At 41.5% G+C, this 17966-nt stretch overlaps 1 protein-coding gene across 1 annotated transcript in view; it reads right to left on the bottom strand.

Annotated features, from left to right (window-relative positions):
- Nucleotides 1–331: 331 nt before the first annotated feature.
- The window catches only part of PAK2 (p21 (RAC1) activated kinase 2), a 105987-nt gene continuing 88352 nt past the window's right edge, over nucleotides 332–17966 (bottom strand). Inside the window, exons 13-15 of the mRNA XM_062209612.1 lie at nucleotides 10897–11093; nucleotides 4180–4317; nucleotides 332–3747 (exon numbers count right to left, since the gene is read on the bottom strand). Of these exons, the coding sequence (XP_062065596.1) occupies nucleotides 3661–3747; nucleotides 4180–4317; nucleotides 10897–11093 (422 nt within the window). The 3' untranslated portion in view covers nucleotides 332–3660. The remainder of the gene's footprint in view (nucleotides 3748–4179; nucleotides 4318–10896; nucleotides 11094–17966) is intronic.

Below are 17966 nucleotides of genomic sequence, written 5' to 3'. Positions count from 1 at the left end.
AAATAAGACGATTTAAAATTTGAAGAAAAACCAGAAAAGATAAGCTACTTTCACTTAATTACATTTCTATCTACTAAAACAAAAAAGTCAACACATTAAAACGAAAGATGTTGAACTCAAAATATAATTGGTTTTCTCAGTATAGAATGAAAACTTGTTTGTTGAACAGAATTATCCTACATTTCTTCCTGCCTCTTATCTTGGCAATATTCTAGATTGATGAAAAAGGAAGACTTTCTTCAGCTCTTTCAAGGCCAGACCACTGCGATTCTTCTCTTGGTAATGCCAACACCTACCACAGCATCTCTGCCAGAGTGTTCAACAAATGTGCTGAGAGGAAAAAATGTGTGTTTTATTTTAATTCACATACACATATACACACTGTGCAAAAACTGATATTAACTGTTCAAATATCTATCACGGGAGCAGTGGAAGACCATCTGCTTTTTATATTACTATGAAATTCTATCATAAAAAAACAAAATGAATATTAATCTGGATTTTAGCTATAACCTATAATATTATTTTGACATTTCACTGGATATGGATCTCAGTATATTTAAAGCATTTTAGATTTAAAAAATTGATGCAAATTCTTTAAGCACTTGTTTTTTTCTTACTGTAGCTACTGCCTGATAACATCTAAAATTATATAATATATACAAACACACATGTATTTAAGGGAGTCATACAAAGAAATACTTACAGGTAGTTTAAATGGCTTGTTAAAGGCACAGGTTTGTTTAGGACTGGTGGTTCCTAGATACATTTTTAAGCAGCTTAATATTTATGTTGAAGATAAGTCAGACTATGTGCCAGGCACCCAACACATGAAGACAGAGTTGTGTCAGCCTTGAGGTCATGTTACATAATCACTCTACTTGTTTACTACTGTAGGTAGCATAAAATGTTCCAATATTGTCATGGTTTCCCAGTTTTTAGCTGTCCCTTAAAGCAGCACAAGAAACAAGAGTAGAAGATAACTTAAAGACCACCAGAGAGGCTAAAATATCATAAATAAGTATTACAGTAATATTGCTCTAGTAATACAAGATGACTAACGTAATTTTCAGATTTAAATGGGAATTTTCACCCTGAAGTGGTGACAAAAAGATGAATATAAAAGACAATTATTAAAAAACAAGAATCTTCATTCAGATACAGTAGTTCTTTCAAGAAGATCTGAACATTTTAATTTAAAATAACTAATAAATCACAATTTCATATTGCTTTCAGGATTATTTTGTTTAAAAATGACACATTTCAGAATTTACTAAAGCATACTTCTATTACAGGTTAGTTTATCCAGGTAAGTAAAGAATAAACCACAGTGTAGCTCCCTTAACCAAGGAGTCAGATTTCAAAGTCCGTTGCCAGCAATGGACGTGCAGGTAACCATCAGAGAGGCTGTAAATACAAATCCCAAACTGCTTCCACCGCCTGAAAGGCCCTTTGTTGCACCACAAGCATAAACTGGGGCCCTGGCACAGATTCAAGGGAAAAAGTCTTTATGACTTAGGATGGGAAGTGCCTTCTTAAGTGGTCATGATGATCACAGTCTCACCATCTAGTTGGTTTTTTCTATTTCATTGGCAGCATCTTCATCATAATCCATCCAGACAATCATCTACAAAGAATGTTCAAATCTGGAAGTTAAGGGGCACTGTAGCTTTCCACCAGAAATAAACCAGCTTGTTTCTATAATTTAGTAAGAGCTGTAGAAGGCCAATGTAGTCCAGAGAAAAATGAAATCAAGAACCATACTGGTATCAGAGATCATTAAGTGCTCTATATAAAAGTTTCATTAATTATTTTTTACTCATTTTTCTGAAAATCTTTCTGTGGTATCAACACAAAATAGTCATTCTACACTGATATCTGTATCTTAACACAGATATGACGGGAATAATAGGAAATAAAACTCTGCTGGTTTCTCCAATATACTACAAAACAGCACACTTACTTTCATTAATGATTTGTACTATTGCAGGATGGCAAGCAGGTGTGAAGTTCATTGGGAGGGCATGGTGAGAACAAAATACCAGAACTCAACCGAAGACTTTTTTATGTGGTTCAAGGCATGTCAGAGTAGACAATACCTCCTCCAAAAGCCAAACAACAGAGAAATGAGGAGAGAAATACAGGAGAGTAAAGCACAGAAAGGAAGGGGAGGATGGGGCATTCTAATAATTAACAGGTCACAGACCTTTTCTTAATCTTTAAAATAAAAAAGGATTCCTATCAATACCGCATTTTTCTTTTCCTCAGTTTTTTACATGAATATTCTCTACTTCTCTGGGAAAAAAAAAAAAAAAAAAGCACTAAAGTAATTCCGCATCTCCAATGATCCATGAATCCACCAAGAACTTTCTCATTTAAGTTCTCTTACACAGTAACACACTGGTAATGTGTTAGAATCGCTCTAACTTATGACAGCCTTTACAGTTTACTCGTCATCATTTGGAACTCTGTAATACTGACATTTCTCTCTCATGAATACAGTCTCAACTAATTATTTTACAACTCACCAAAGTTCAATCTCTCACTTTGTCTCTGCTAACCCCAAATATTTTTCCCTTTAAGTGGAAAACAAAAGTTAACTTTCGAATTCTGAAAATTCAATGATTATTACAGAGTAGGATGTGGTATGAACAGGATATGTAAGGTGAGAGAAGGTTACATAAAAACAAAAATAAACAAAAAAACCTAAACCTAAAATTGCAACATATACAGAAACTTATTTCCAAAATGAAAGAGGAAAGGAGGAAAGGGAAGGTAATGGCACTAACCACGCATAAAGCCCAAGCTGGAACAAGAAAAATCACTTTGGTTCCTCCTCAAGCCAAATCTGAAGAGGAGACAGGCAGAAAGGAAGACAAAACCGTCAGGGTGTAAAGTCGCCGGGATTCTTTTTTGTCTCAGTGATTTAGTTATAAATATAGATTAGTCTTCTTTCTATACATGTAACAAACTCCAAACTCACCACCATGAGATTTCTCAAAGTGACCCTTTCACATTTGTTAAAAAAGGTAAAAATCACATACTTTTCTTCCCTTTTTCAGTTCAAGTTCTGAACTGAAATATTCCATGAAACCATTGCTGGTCCTAACTTTTATACAAAGTTAAACTATGCTGAGCTCCTTTGCCAATACGAGGAGCTGCACAATTTCTATCATCCTTGCCTTGAATTTAGGCACGACAAAAAGTTCTCAAAGCAACTCAAAAGGAGCAAGTCGAGGAAAAGGAGAGCTCTGAAGGAGAGAAGACCAGCAGGTGAAACAAATACTCTGAAAAACTCGAATCTGCCCTTCAAGTATTGAAAACACCCCAAAGGGGACAAGAATGGGATCTATTCCAACAAAGTTAGCAAAATAAAATGCAAATCTCAAGCATGAGAAACAGCCCTGATGGCTGTCTGCTGAAAGATGTAAGGCGAGTGACTCAGTCCACAATTCCTTTGGACCCTAAAGAAGGGGTTCATCTGAAAGTCATGATTCTCTTTTTGCAATTTTGTCTTAGTTGTCTTCAAGAAATAGTAGCTTTGTTTTTCCTCCATTATTCAGACCATTTCTTTAAACCCCGAAAAGAGCAGTAACTTTCATATATTAAAAGACTTCTTTTAGGACATGGACAAAGGAACATGAGATCATGGCACTGATGCTAGCGGTTACTCTTCATTGCTTCTTTAGCTGCCATGATGAGTGGTGTCAAGCTGGATAACGGTTTGGCCAGTTTCAGGAAGGGATGCTGCCAGAAAAGGGGGAGAAACAAGCAGGTAAACGCTATCAGCTTAGAAACAAACAAAGTGTTTTCTTTCAACTAATCCCCAAAGACTGCTTAGGAATCATGGTTTGTTAAAGTATTCCCACAAGTCAATACCCATATGAAACCAACATAATCAGTACAACACCTAAAGCTGAAAGCAACCACTTTACTTTTTCTAATATAAATCTATAGTTAAGGCCACAGATATATCCAAGTCAGCAGTGAACAGGCCTGAGAACAGATATGATGGTACAGATTTTTATTCCCAGAAGGAGCCCTAAAATGCAGAGTTACCACACCAAGGTGATCAACAGATAGTAAAATACAATGATTTGCCACCCTATGAAAACGTCTAGGTTACTCAAAAAACAAAGGCAACTAAATTTTCCAAAAATGACATCATTTCCAAATTACCTGCAGCAGTTCTTTGGCTGAACCTCTCTTCTCCACATCCATTTCCAAACATCGATTTAAGAAATCCCGAAATATGGGGGAAAGCTTCTCTGGATTCTGAAGTTCTGGGGTTCCATTAGTTGCTATCAGGTACAAGGCCTAAAATGGAAGAACATTTTTACACACTTATGATAATGCAACAAACTGACAGATCACTTTACAAAGTTTATGGATCTCTTAATTCTTTAAAAACAAACATCAACATCAAAGTGAGGTTATCATTTTTACTCATTTGGTTCTGAAATTTTTCCTTTTTCACTTTATGTACTTTTTAAAAAGATTTATCTACTTATTTGAAAGTCAGAATTACAGAGACAGGGAGACACAGAGAAAGTGAGTGAGAGCTTCCAACCATTGGTTCACTCCCCAAATGGCTGCAACAGCAGGAGCTAAGCCAGTCTGAAGCCAGGAGCCAGAAGCTTCTTCCAAATACTCGTGCCATCTTCTGCTGCCTTCCCAGGTGTGTAAGCAGGGAGCAGGATCAGAAGTAGAGCAGCAGGACTTGAACCAGTACCCATATGGGATGCCGCCACTGCAGGTGGTTGCTCCACCCACCAAGCCACAGCACTGGCCCCACAAAATTATTTTAATGGTTAAATCAAACAGTATCTTATGTTCTCTATTATAATCAATAGTTTTTAGAAAATTCTTGTATTCTTTATATACTTCTCTATTTCCTATAAATTTCTAGAAATGAAATTATTACTTTTTGATTAACTGTTATTTAAGAAGTTTTAGCTTTGTAGAAAATGGAATTGAAGCCTGATTATTTCTACATCCCTATAAATATTCTTTTTCACCAGGCAGTCATTCTTTGAATGACTGGTTTGTGTAACCACCAAGGCCACTATATATACTATATATAGACACAAGAAGAGCTATAACTTATGTCATAGCACCAGCCCGAAGTTTAACAGAGCCTGGAACTTTTTTTTTTTTTTGACAGGCAGAGTGGACAGTGAGACAGAGACAGAAAGAAAGGTCTTCCTTTTTGCCGTTGGTTCACCCTCCAATGGCCGCCGTGGTCGGCGCATCATGCTGATCCGAAGCCAGGAGCCAGGTGCTTCTCCTGGTCTCCCATGCGGGTGCAGGGCCCAAGCACTTGGGCCATCCTGCACTGCACTCCCGGGCCACAGCAGAGAGCTGGCCGGGAAGAGGGGCAACCGGGACAGAATCTGGCGCCCCGAATGGGACTAGAACCCGGTGTGCCGGAGCCACAAGGCGGAGGATTAGCCTGTTGAGCCATGGCGCCGGCCGAGCCTGGAACTTAATCCAGGTTTCCCAGGTAGGTGGCAGGAACCCAAGTACTTGAACCGTCATCTGCTGCCTCCCAGGGTGCATATTAGATGGAATCTAGACCCAGAAGCAAAGCGGGGACTCAGCCCCAAGCACTCTGATAAAGAGATGTGGGTACCAAGCAGTATCTTCATTGCTGCATCCAATACCCTCCTGAGTCCTCATCTCAATGGCCGTAACTGCAGTTTCTGACAAGCTTACTTTCTTTATACAGGTTCCAGGGCATGCATATATTTATTTGGCTTTTCCTCCCTTTCCAGCCATTCTTTCTTAGTCTGCTCTGTTGGTCTGCATCATCAACTTTTAGCTACTCACATGACCTGGTGATCTCATCTGGATTCACAGCTTTAGATAACATCTATCACTAAGGCACCATGATTTTATACCTGAAATTCTAGCCTGGATTCCAGATTTGCATACCCAACAGTCTATTCAGCATATTCACTTGGATGACTTAAGAGGCACCTAAAATTTAGTGACTCTAAGACATGTTAAAATGTTATCTACTAGCTGGCGCCATGGCTCAACAGGCTAATCCTCTGCCTTGCGGTGCCGGCACACCAGGTTCTAGTCCCAGTTGGGGCGCCGGATTCTGTCCCGGTTGCCCCTCTTCCAGGCCAGCTCTCTGCTATGGCCTGGGAAGGCAGTGGAGGATGGCCCAAGTCCTTGGGCCCTGCGCCCCATGGGAGACCAGGAGAAGCACCTGGCTCCTGGCTTTGGATCAGCGCGGTGCGCCGGCCGCAGCGGCCATTGGAGGGTGAACCAGCGGCAAAAAGGAAGACCTTTCTCTCTGTCTCTCTCTCTCACTGTCCACCCTGCCCATCAAAAAAAAAAAAAAAAAAAAAAAGCTATCTACTGATATCCCACCTACCAACCAGATCCCCTACTCTTACTGCATGCAATTGTGGCCATCTCAGTTATGGTAATCTTCTATTTTTTTTAAAAAATGTATTTATTTATTTATTTATTTGAGAGTCAGAGTTACACAGAGAGAGGAGAGGCAGACAGAGAGAGACAGAGAGTTAGTTCTTCCATCCGCTGGTTCACTCCCCAACTGGCCACAATGGCCAGACCTGCGCGGATCTGAAACCAGGATCCAGGAGCTTCTTCCAGGTCTCCCACGTGGGTGCAGGGGCCCAAGGACTTGGGCCATCTTCTACTGCTTTCCCAGACCATAGCAGAGAGCTGGATCAGAAGTGAAGCTGCCGGAACTCGAACCAGCGCCCATATGGGATGCTGGGACTGCAGGCAGCAGCTTTACCTGCTATGCCACAGCGCCAGCCCCTGTAGCCTCTCCTTTCAAAACACATCCAGAATTCAACTCACTTTTTACCACCTCCACTGATATGACTGTGGTCTAAGCTACCATCATTTCTTATTTCTTGCCTGAGTTATTTTTTTAAACAAAGATTTTTTTATTTACTTGAGAGATAGAGCTACAGAGAGAGAGGGAGAGACAGAGAGAAAGGTCTTCCATCCACTGGTTCACTCCCCAAATGGCCACAATGGCTAGAGCTGGGCCAGTCTGAAACTAGGAGCCAAAAGCTTCTTCCAGGTCTCCCACGCTGGTGCAGGGTCCCAAGCATTTGGGCCATCTTCCACTGCTTTCCCAGGCCATATCAGGGAGCTGGATCAGAAGAGGAGCAGCTGGGACTCAAACCAGAGCCCATGTAGGATGCTGGCGCCGCATATGGAGGTTTAGCCCACTACTCCACAGCGTGGGCCCCTCTTGCCTGAATTATTACAACAGCCTTTTAACTGGTCTTCATACTTTGTCCTTTGCTTGGATAATCTCAACACAGTAGGCAGAGATCCTGTTAAAACGTTTGACTATTTTATTCCTCCACTTAAAACTTTCCAATAGTTTCCCCAAGTTATATAGAGAAAAAGCCATCATCTTTCCAAAGGCCTTATAAGGCACTTAACACAGTCTAACCTACCTTACAGCTGCTGTTTGCACGATGTAATCTAGCTGTGCTGAAATCTTCAATGATCCTTGGATACACGAGGAACACTGCTGCTTTAGAGCTCATACCTGCTGTTTCTTTGTTTGGAATGCTCTTCCACTAGGTACGCACCATCTCTTACCTCTCGTGTCCACACATCACCTCAGTGAAGCCTTCCACAGCACCCCTCTGAAAGCAAACACCCTGACCTCTCCAAGCGAGACCATCACTGAACATGTCACATATTATTCTTATTTATTTTGTCGTCTCTCCTCTCTAACTAGAATTTAAGTTCCATGAGGACAGAACTTTTGTTGGTTCTTTTAGGCAGCACCTTGAATACTGCCTGGCATGAGACAGACACTCCATTACACTGGCTAACTAAAGAATGAAAGTAAAGGGGTTTAAAAAATTGTTTGAGGGGCTAGGGCTGTGGTGTAGTGGGTAAAACTGCCACCTGCAGTGCCGGCATCCCATATGGGCACCAGTTAAAGTCCCAGCTGCTCCTTTTCTAAATCAGCTCCCTGTTAACGTGCCTGAGAAAGCAGCAAAGATGGCCCAAGTCCTTGGGCCCCTGCATCCACGTGGGAGACCCAGAAGAAGCTCCAGGCTCCTGGCTTTGGATCAACCCAGTTCCAGCCACTGTGGCCATTTGGGGAGTGAACCAGCAGATGGAAGACCTTTCTCTTTCTGTGCCTCTCAAATAAATAAATCTTTTAAAAAATGTTCTGAGGCCGGCGCCGTGGCTCAACAGGCTAATCCTCCGCCTAGCAGCGCCGGCACACGGGGTTCTAGTCCCGGTCGGGGCGCCGGATTCTGTCCCGGTTGCCCCTCTTCCAGTCCAGCTCTCTGCTGTGGCCCGGGAGTGCAGTGCAGGATGGCCCAAGTGCTTGGGCCCTGCACCCCATGGGAAACCAGGAGAAGCACCTGGCTCCTGCCTTCGGATCAGCGCGGTGCGCCGGCCGCAGCATGCTGGCCACGGCGGCCGTTGGAGGGTGAACCAACGGCAAAGGAAGACCTTTCTCTCTGTCTCTGTCTCACTGTCCACTCTGCCTGTCAAAAAAAAAAAAAAAAAAAAAAAATTCTGAAAAGTACTCTAAATTAATTACCTCTACAAAAGTACTTTAGCTGCTCACTTCAACTAAAAGCTCTGGCAATAGGATAAGTTTTTTAAGATTTTTATTTATTTATTTATTTGAGAGGCAGAGTTATAGACAGTGAGAGGGGAGACAGAGAGACAGGTCTTCCTTCCGTTGGTTCTCTCCCCAAATGGCCACAATAGCTGGAACTGCACCGATCTGAAGCCAGGAGCTGGGAGCCTCTTCCTGGTCTCCTATGCGGGTGCAGGAGCCCAAGCACTTGGGCCATCCTCCACTGCCTCCCCACGCCGCAGATGGAGGATTAACCACGGCGCTGGCCCCAAGCAATAGGATAAGTTTAAGAAAAAGTGTATTCAAATCCAATGCCATCTGCTTTCTTGCTTCTCTCACCTAGCATAATACTTTAAGGTTCAATGTTGTGGGGCCGGCATTGTGGCACAGTGGGTTAAAAGCCCTGGCCTGAAGCACCGGCATCCCATATGGGCACCGGTTCTAGTCCCACTGCTCCTCTTCCAATCCAAATCTCTGCTATGGCCTGGGAAAGCAGTAGAAGATGGCCCAAGTCCTTGGGCCCCTGCACCTGTGTGGGGGACCCAGAGGAAGCTCCTGGCTCCTGGCTTCAGATTGGTGCAGCTCTGGCCATTGTGGCCATTTGGGGAGTGAACCAGCGCATGGAAGATCTCTCTGTCTCTGCCTCTCCTCTCTCTGTGTAACTCTTTCAAATAAATAAAATAAATCTTTTTTTTTTTTTTTAAAGGTTCAATGTTGTAACATGTACAGGAACATCCTTCCTTTTATGGCTGAATAATATTCCACTATTAAGCAACGTAACAGACATTTGACTTGCTTCCACTTTTTAGCTACTAGAGATAATGCTGCAATGAACATTCAAGTGCAACTCTTTGTATGGGTGTATGCTTTTAACTCTCTTTGCTATACATCTAGCAGTGGAACTTGTGAAAGTGTGAGGTTGTATGGTAATTTAACATTAACTTTTTGAGGAACTGTTAAATTGTTTTCCAAAGCACAGGTACTATTTTATATATAAGAGAGTCCCAATTTCTCTGGACTCTCATCAATACTTACAACTGTACTTTTTATTATAGCAATTATAGTAAGTGTGAAGTGGTTAGCTTGTGCCTAAAATAAAAATTTATGGGGGTCGGCATTGTTGACATAATGCATTAATCCACCAACTGTGATACCAGCATCCCACATGGGCACCAGTTTGAGTCTCGAATGTTCTAGCCTGAGAAGGCAGCAGATGATGGCCCAAGTACTTGGACCCCTGCCACCCATGGGGAAGACCCGCATGGAAGTTTCAGGCTCTTCACTTTGGCCTGGCCCGGCCCAGACCTGGCTGATTCAGTCATTTGAGGAGTGAACCAGAAAATGAAAGATTTCTCTTAACTCCGCTTTTCAAATAAACAAACTCTTTTAAGAAATTTATTTACTTTTATTTATTTGAAAGGGGATGGGAGAGGGAGAGAGAGAGAGAGAGATATCTCCCATCTGCTGATTCATTCCCCAAATGCCCACAACAGTTAGAGCAGGGCCAGGCAGAAGCTAGGAGCCTGGAACTCAATCTGTCTCTACCATGTGGGTGACAAGGACCTAACTACTTGAATCATCACATGCTGTCTCCCTCGATCTGCATTAGCAGGAAACTGGAATCGTAGCAGACCTGGAACTTGAATGCAGGCAATAATCTGAGATGTAGGGGTCCATGTGGAGTCCTAAGCAGTGTGCCAAACACCTGTCCCCATACTTGGTAATTTAAAAGCAGTAAGGGAAGAAAAAATTTAAATCAGGGTGAAGGAAGTAGAAACTGAGACTTCTAAACTCTGCAGTTCAGCTGCTGGGATTGTTCACTGTTCAAAGTCTATGGTTCTCAGGATCTTCACTCTGATGTGAATATGGGTCTTCACATTATTACTTACACAGCTTTCTCGGAGGTGGGATTTGTTTTTCCTTTCCTCTGTATCTTGTGACCAGAGTTCAAAATTGTTAAGTTGATGAGTATTTCTAGGTTATCCAACAGTACAGAAAAAGGTACTTACTTAGGGTACCTCAACTCTGTGGCTAAGGAACTATATACTCACTGACATGCAAAATAAGAAACCACACAGCTTACTACGAAAAATCCACAAACTCCGAAACATATTCAATTCCATAACTCAGAAGCAAATGAGTTTTAGATGAAAGTAAGGGCAGTGACTAGGTTTTATTAACTTTCTATCCTAAATTTTTAGCCACCAATTGGTACAAGTAAGTTCTAACTAAATGATTTACAGGGTATTTCTCATACAACAAGGCAGGTATTTAATTGGCCTTACCCTCAAGGGATTTTCATTGAGGTATGGAGGTTCTCCTTCTACCATCTCAATAGCCATGATGCCCAGAGACCATATATCGACTTTAGGGCCATATGCTTTCCGTGTGACCACCTCGGGTGCCATCCAGTAAGGCGTTCCAACCATGGTACTGCGTTTACTCTGCTCAGGGGTGATCTGGGCACAGAAACCAAAGTCAGCTATAAAACAAAACAACATTATCTAGAGTTAATGGTTTCCACGGATGCTTTATCAAGAGTTCATTTCAGTAACTAATAACATTTTGATTTACCATTTTGTTTTGATTTAACATTTTGTTTTCTAAGGTCTTATTAATACAGGTTGAGCGTCCCTAAACAAAAATCCAAAAGCCAAAACTCCATGGGTATCAAGATGACACTCACAGAGTTTTGGATTTTGAAGCATTTAAGGTTTAGGATTTTCAGATTAGGGTTGTTCAACCAGTGAATTCTATGTAAATATTCCAAAATCTGAAAGATTCGGCAATCTGAAACATTTCTGGTCCCAAATACTTTGGATAAATAATACTAAACCTGTAAGGTAAACCAATCATCCCTTTTAAATTTTATTCCCACAATAGAGTGCAAAGTATCAGGAAGTCATTTGCTAATTTTAATTGTTGCCCATGAAGCTTAAAAATATTGAAAGAGTTCTAAAAGAAAAAGTCATCAAAGTAACATAAAAAACTGAACACAGTGAATCTGGAAAAAGTTAGGATATGCAAATCACTTTTGAGTAAGATAAACAGAAGCTAGAATTACTAAGTATTCAACTTAGTAGAGAGAATATGAAAAGAATATGTAAGGCCCTCACCTAGTATTAATCTACTATCACCTAGTATTAATCTATGTCATTTTGTAACTGAGGAGTAGGAAGACTACTCTAGTATCTGACGTTAATTTTTTGAAAAATCACAATTAAAATTTTTTAAACTTTTCATTTCAGGACAGTTTTAAATTTATAAAACAAAAAGTAATACAAAGAATTCCTATAAACTCCACACTCCGATTCCCCTTCTGTTAACATCTCATATTAGCACACTTGTCACAATCTATAAACCACACTAAGCTTCCATTATTGACATCTCATATGAGTATATCATAATTAATAAACCACACCCAGTTTCTCCTCTTTTTGTTAATCCAAACTAAACTCCTTTAATTCCCCCCTCCTCTCCTATAGTAATTAACATCAGGTATTTAGATGGAGTTGTCTTTTTTTTTTTTTTTTAGCTCCCACATGAGGGAGAACATGCAGTATTTGTCTTTTGATGTCTCATTTCACTTAACACGATGTTTTCTGTTCCATCCATTTTGCAGCAAATGACAGGATTTCATTTTTAAAGGGCTGAATAGTATTCAATTGTGTATGTAAACATTTTCTTTACCCATTCACCAATGGACACTGGGTTGATTCTATAGATCATGGCTATTGTAAACAGTGCTGCAATAAACATGGTGGAGTTGGTATCTCTTTGATACGATAATTTCATGTCTTTTGGATATAAATATACCCAGTAGTAGGACTGCTGGATCAATATAGCAGTTCTGTTTCTTGTTTTTAATGAAATCTCCATACTGTTTTCCATGGTAGATATACTAATTCACATTCTCACCAGTGGTGTGTAAGAGTACCTCTTTCTTCATAATCCTGTCTGCCTTTCTGATAACAGCCATTCTAACAGGGGTGAGGTGATAGCTCACTGTGGTTTTGATTTTCACTTCCCTGATGGATAGTGATATTGAGCATATTTTCATATATTTGTTGGCCATTTATATTTCTTCTTCTAAGAACTTATTCAAGTCCTTTGCCCATTTCTTTCATTTTTCTTTTTGTTTTTTTAAAGATTTAAATTTATTTGAAAGGCAGAGTTATAGAGAGAAGAGGACAGATAAAGATTTTCCATCCAATGGTTCACTCTCCAAATGGTGACAATGGCTAGAGCTAGGCCAGGTCAAAGCCAGGAGTCAGGAGCCTGGAGCTTCTTGCAGGTCTCCCATGTGGGTGCAGGGGCCTAACTCATGGACCATCTTCTGTTGTTTTCTCAGGTACATTAACAGGGAACTGGATCAAAGGTGGAGCAGCCAGGTGTCGAAGTGGTGTCCATATGGAATGCCGACACCACAGGCAGAGGTTTAACAGCGCCAGCCCCATGCCCATTTCTTAACTAGATTGTTTTTTTGTTGTTGTTGTTGAGTTTCCTGAGTTCTTGATCTGTTCTATAAATCAATCATGTGTTAGATAAATAGTTTACAAATATTTTCCATTGGCCGGCACCGTGGGCTAATCCTCTGCCTGCGGCACCAGCACCCCGGGTTCTAGTCCTGGTCGGGGTGCCGGATTCTGTCCCGGTTGCCCCTTTTCCAGTCCAGCTCTCTGCTGTGGCCCAGGAGTGCAGTGGAGGATGGCCCAAGTGCTTGGGCCCTGCACCCGCATGGAAGACCACGAGGAAGCACCTGGCTCCTGGCTTCAGATCAGCGCAGCATGCCGGCTGCAAGGCTCCAGCACTAGCAGCCACTTGGGGGGGTGAACCAATGGAAAAAGGAAGACCTTTCTCTCTGTCTCTCTCACTGTCTGACTCTGCCTGTCAAAAAAAAAAATTTTTTTTCCCCTCATTCTGTCATGTCTTTTCATTGTAGTGATTATTTCCTTTGCTGTGCAGAAGCTTCTAAGTTTGATATAATCCCACTGTTCAGTTTCCCTCTGGCTGGCTGTGCTCACAGCTCATACTAATGTCTTCAAGTGCTTCCCGATATTTTCATATATCAATTTTACAATTTCAGGGCTTACATTTACTTTTTTTTTTTTTTGACAGGCAGAGTTAGACAGCGAGAGAGAGAGACAGAGAGAAAGGTCTTCCTTCCGTTGGTTCACCCCCGAAATGGTTGCTATGGCCAGCGCGCTGCACCGATCCAAAGCCAGGAGCTAGGTGCCTCCTCCCAGTCTCCCATGCAGGTGCAGGGCCCAAGGACCTGGGCCATCCTCCACTGCCTTCCCAGGCCACAGCAGAGAGCTGGACTGGAAGAGAAGCAGCCGGGACAGAATCCGGAGCCCCAACTGGGTCTAGAACCCTGGGTGCCAGAGCTGCAGGTAGAGGATTAGCCAAGTGAGCTGTGGCGCTGGCCACTTTTAGGATTTTGGTTCATTAAAAAAAAATGTATTTATGTAAAAGGCAGAGTGACAGAAAGGGAGAAATAGATGGGGGAAGGGTAGAGATATGGATCTTCCATCTACTCGTCTACTCCCTAAATGGCTGCAATGGATGGACCTGTGCCAAACAAAGCCTGGGGCACAGAGCTCCACCTAAGTCTCCCATGGGGGTTGTAGGGACCCAGGTACTTGGGTCATGATCTGCTGCCTTCTCAGGATCATCAGCAAGAAGCTGGATGGGAAGTGGAGCAGCTGGGACTCCACCAGGTTTCTGAAACAAGATGCCAGAGTCACAAGCACTAGCTTAACCTACTGCAACAGGCCCCTCTGAGATCCATCTTGAATCGATTTTTGGATACGGTAAGTAGAGATCTAATTTCACTCGTCCACATGTGTATATATCATTTTGACAACAGCATTTGCTGAAAAAACTATCTTTTCTCTAATGTGCGTTCTTGGCACCTTTGTCAAAAATCACTTGGCTGTATAGGCATGGATTAATTTCTCAGTTCTTTACTTGGCACCACTGATTTTACATTTTTGGTTTTAATGCCAGTAGCACACTGTTAAAGGCCGCAATAATCAGTTCTGGGCCAGAACGAAGCCAGGAGCCAGGAACTCAATCCAGGTCTCCATGTGCATGGCGTGGCCCCAAGCACTTGAGCCATTTTCCACTGCTTTCCCAGGTGCATTAGCAAGGAGCGGGATCAGAAGTGGAGCAGCTAGAACTCGAACCGGCACTCTGATATGGGATACTGACATTGCAGGCAGTGGTTTAACTCACTGTGCCATAACAATGGTCCCACCATGTTGCGTTAATTACTATTGTTTCATAATATGCTTTGAAATCAGGTACTGTGATGCCTCCACCTTTTTTTTTCTTCTTTTGGCTCAGAAATGCTTTGGCTATTCTGAGTCTTTTGTGTTTCTATATTAATTTTACAGTTGTGTTTTTCTAATTCTGTAAAGTATCATGGGTACTTCGATAAAGATTAGGCTGAACCTGTAAATTGCTTTAGATAGTATGGACATTTAATGATGTTCACTCTTCCAATCCACGAACTGGGAACATCTTTGATTTTTTAGTGCCCACCATGACTTCTTTTTATTTATTTATTTTTCCACCATAACTTCTTTTATCAGTGTTTTATTAATTTTCATTGCAGAGATATTTTATTTCTTTGGTTAAATTTAATCCTAAATACTTAAAATTTTTTGTAGCTATTACGAATGGGATTTCTTTCTTGATTTTTGTTTCATCAAGATCAATACTAATGTATTAAAAATGATACTGTCTGGCCAGTGCCACAGCTCACTAGGCTAATCCTCTGCCTGCAGCGCCGGCATCCCGAGTTCTAGTCCTGGTCAGGGCGCCGGATTCTGTCCCGGCTGCTCCTCTTCCAGTCCAGCTCTCTGCTGTGGCCCGGGAAGGCAGTGGAGGATGGCCCAAGTGCTTGGGCCCTGCACCTGCATGGGCGACCAGGAGGAGGCACCTGGCTTCTGGCTTTGGATTGGTGCAGCGTGCCGGCCGTAGCAACCATTTCGGGGGTGAACCAACGGAAGGAAGACCTTTCTCTCTCTCTCTCTCTCGCTAACTCTGCCTGTCCAAAAAAAGATACTGTCTCTCGTATGTTGATTTTGCATCATGTGACTTCAGTGAATCGGTTTATCAGTTCTAACAGCTTTCTGGGGTAGAGTCTAGGTTTGGCTATGTACATAAACATGTCATTTACCAACATGAATATTTTAACGCCCTTTATTTCTTTTTCCTCTCTAACTGCTCTTGCTAATACTTCTAATACTTTACTGAATAAGAGTAGAGAAGCGGACATCTTTGTCTTGTTCTAGATCTGAAGGGAAATGCTTTCAGATTTTCCCCCATCCAGTATATTGGCTATTTGTTTATCATATATATGGCCTTTATAATTTTGAGGTATTATTTCTATACCTAATTTGTTTACGGTTTTTATCAGGAAGGGATATTGAGTCTTAGCTAGTGCTTTCTCTACATCTCTTGAGATCATCATACACTTATTTTTTTTTAAAGGTTTATTTATTTTATTTGAAAGGAAGGGAGAGTGAATCTGTCACCCACTGGTTCACTCCCTAAATGCCTATAATGGTCAGGGCCCGTAAAGGTCAAAGCCAGGAGCCCATAACTCCCCCATCGGGGGGCAGGGACCCAAGTACTTGGACCATCTTTTCCTGCTTTCCCAGATGTGCCAGCAAGGAGCTGGGTCAGAGGCAGAACAGCCAGGACTCAAACTGCAAAATGGGGTGCCAACATTGCAAATGGTGGCCCAATCTGCTGCACCACAATCCTGGGCCAGATGCTGGTTTTTGCTCTTCATTCTGCTGATGTGATTTATGACATTCCTTGATTTGCAAATGTTAAATCGCTTCTGCATCCTGGGGATAAATCCACCTGACTATGACTTATGATCTTTGTTAATGTAATGTTGGTCTGTTTGCCAATATTTTGTTGAGAATTTTTGGCCCCATGTTTATCAAGGATATGGGTCTGTAGTTTTCTTTTTGTATTGTCTTTTTTTGGTTTTGGTATCAGAGTAATGCTGGCATCATAGAGTTTGGCAAAGTTCCATTATTTTCCATATTTGATAATACTGAAGTTAGTTCTTTTTTATGTATTTTGTAGTTATAAAGCCATCAGGTTCCAGACTGTTTTTTAATGGGAGACTTTTAATTACTATTTCAGTCTTACTACTTGTTATGGGTCTGCTTAGAATTTAGAACTTTTCCTCCTTTCCACCATTCAACACATTCTTTTTCACATGTAACCACTATTAGTAACTGAGTTTATAAGCCTCAGACCTTCTGTTTTACATTTATATATGTATGAACAGTATCTATAAACCATTTGGCTTACTTTACTTAACTAGGATCTTCTATAAACTTTTAAAAACTTTCAATGGGTCAGGCACCTGGTGCAATGGTTAAGTTCCACCTGGGATACTCACATCCCTAGATCCAAGCCCTGGCTCTGCTTCCCATTCCAGCTTCCTGCTAATGCACACCCTGGCAGGCAGCAGGTGATGGCTCAAGTAACTGGCCCTTTCCACCCATAAGGGAGACCTTAACTGAGTTCCAGGCTCCTGGCTGTGGTGGACATTTGAAGAGTAAACCAGTAGATGAAGATCTCTGTCAGTCTTCCAAGTAAAAAAATGAAAAATAAATTCAAAACTACTTTTTAAGAGATCTTTATTCATATTGATTTGCCTCATTTGAAACCATAAAATATTATAGAATATGAAAATTCATTATTTATTCCTTTATAGTTCAACACCTAAGATAGTTTTTTGTTTACAATGTTACAGAGAACGTCTTTGCAGTTATTGTGATGCATAAGCTAAGTAACTACATGAGAGAATCCTAAAAGAGCAATTAGTAAGTCAAGTAATATTTATTGCTAAAGTGAATACTTAACAAGTCAGGCACTACTGCCAAGCGCCTTAAAAGAAATATCTAATCCTCATGAAAACGCTATCAGATGGGTACAGTTGTTATTACATTTATTACCATTTGTAAAATGGGAAAACTTAGGCATACGTTCATACACACATACATGTTTTAAAGATTTATTTATTTTAAAGTCAGAGTTACAGACAGGGAGATCGTCCATTTGCTGGAAGATGGCTGCCAACAGCCAAAGCTGGGCTAAGCTGAAGCCAGGAGTCAGGAGCTTCATCCTGGTCTCCCATGTGTGTGGCAGGTGCCCAAACACTTGGGCCATCTTCTGCTGCTTTTCCCAGGCCATTAACAGGGAGCTGGATCACAAGTGGAGCAGCTGGTACATGAACTGGCATCTTTATGGGATGCTGGCAACACAGGTGGCACCTATAGCTGCTATGACACAATACCAGTCCCTGAATTAATTTTTTTGG

Source organism: Lepus europaeus, chromosome 2 (assembly GCF_033115175.1).
Source record: "Lepus europaeus isolate LE1 chromosome 2, mLepTim1.pri, whole genome shotgun sequence".
NCBI classification, from domain to species: Eukaryota; Metazoa; Chordata; class Mammalia; order Lagomorpha; family Leporidae; genus Lepus; species Lepus europaeus.
Note: the sequence above shows the minus strand (reverse complement) of the source record. Positions and strands in the feature narration are given on the sequence as shown.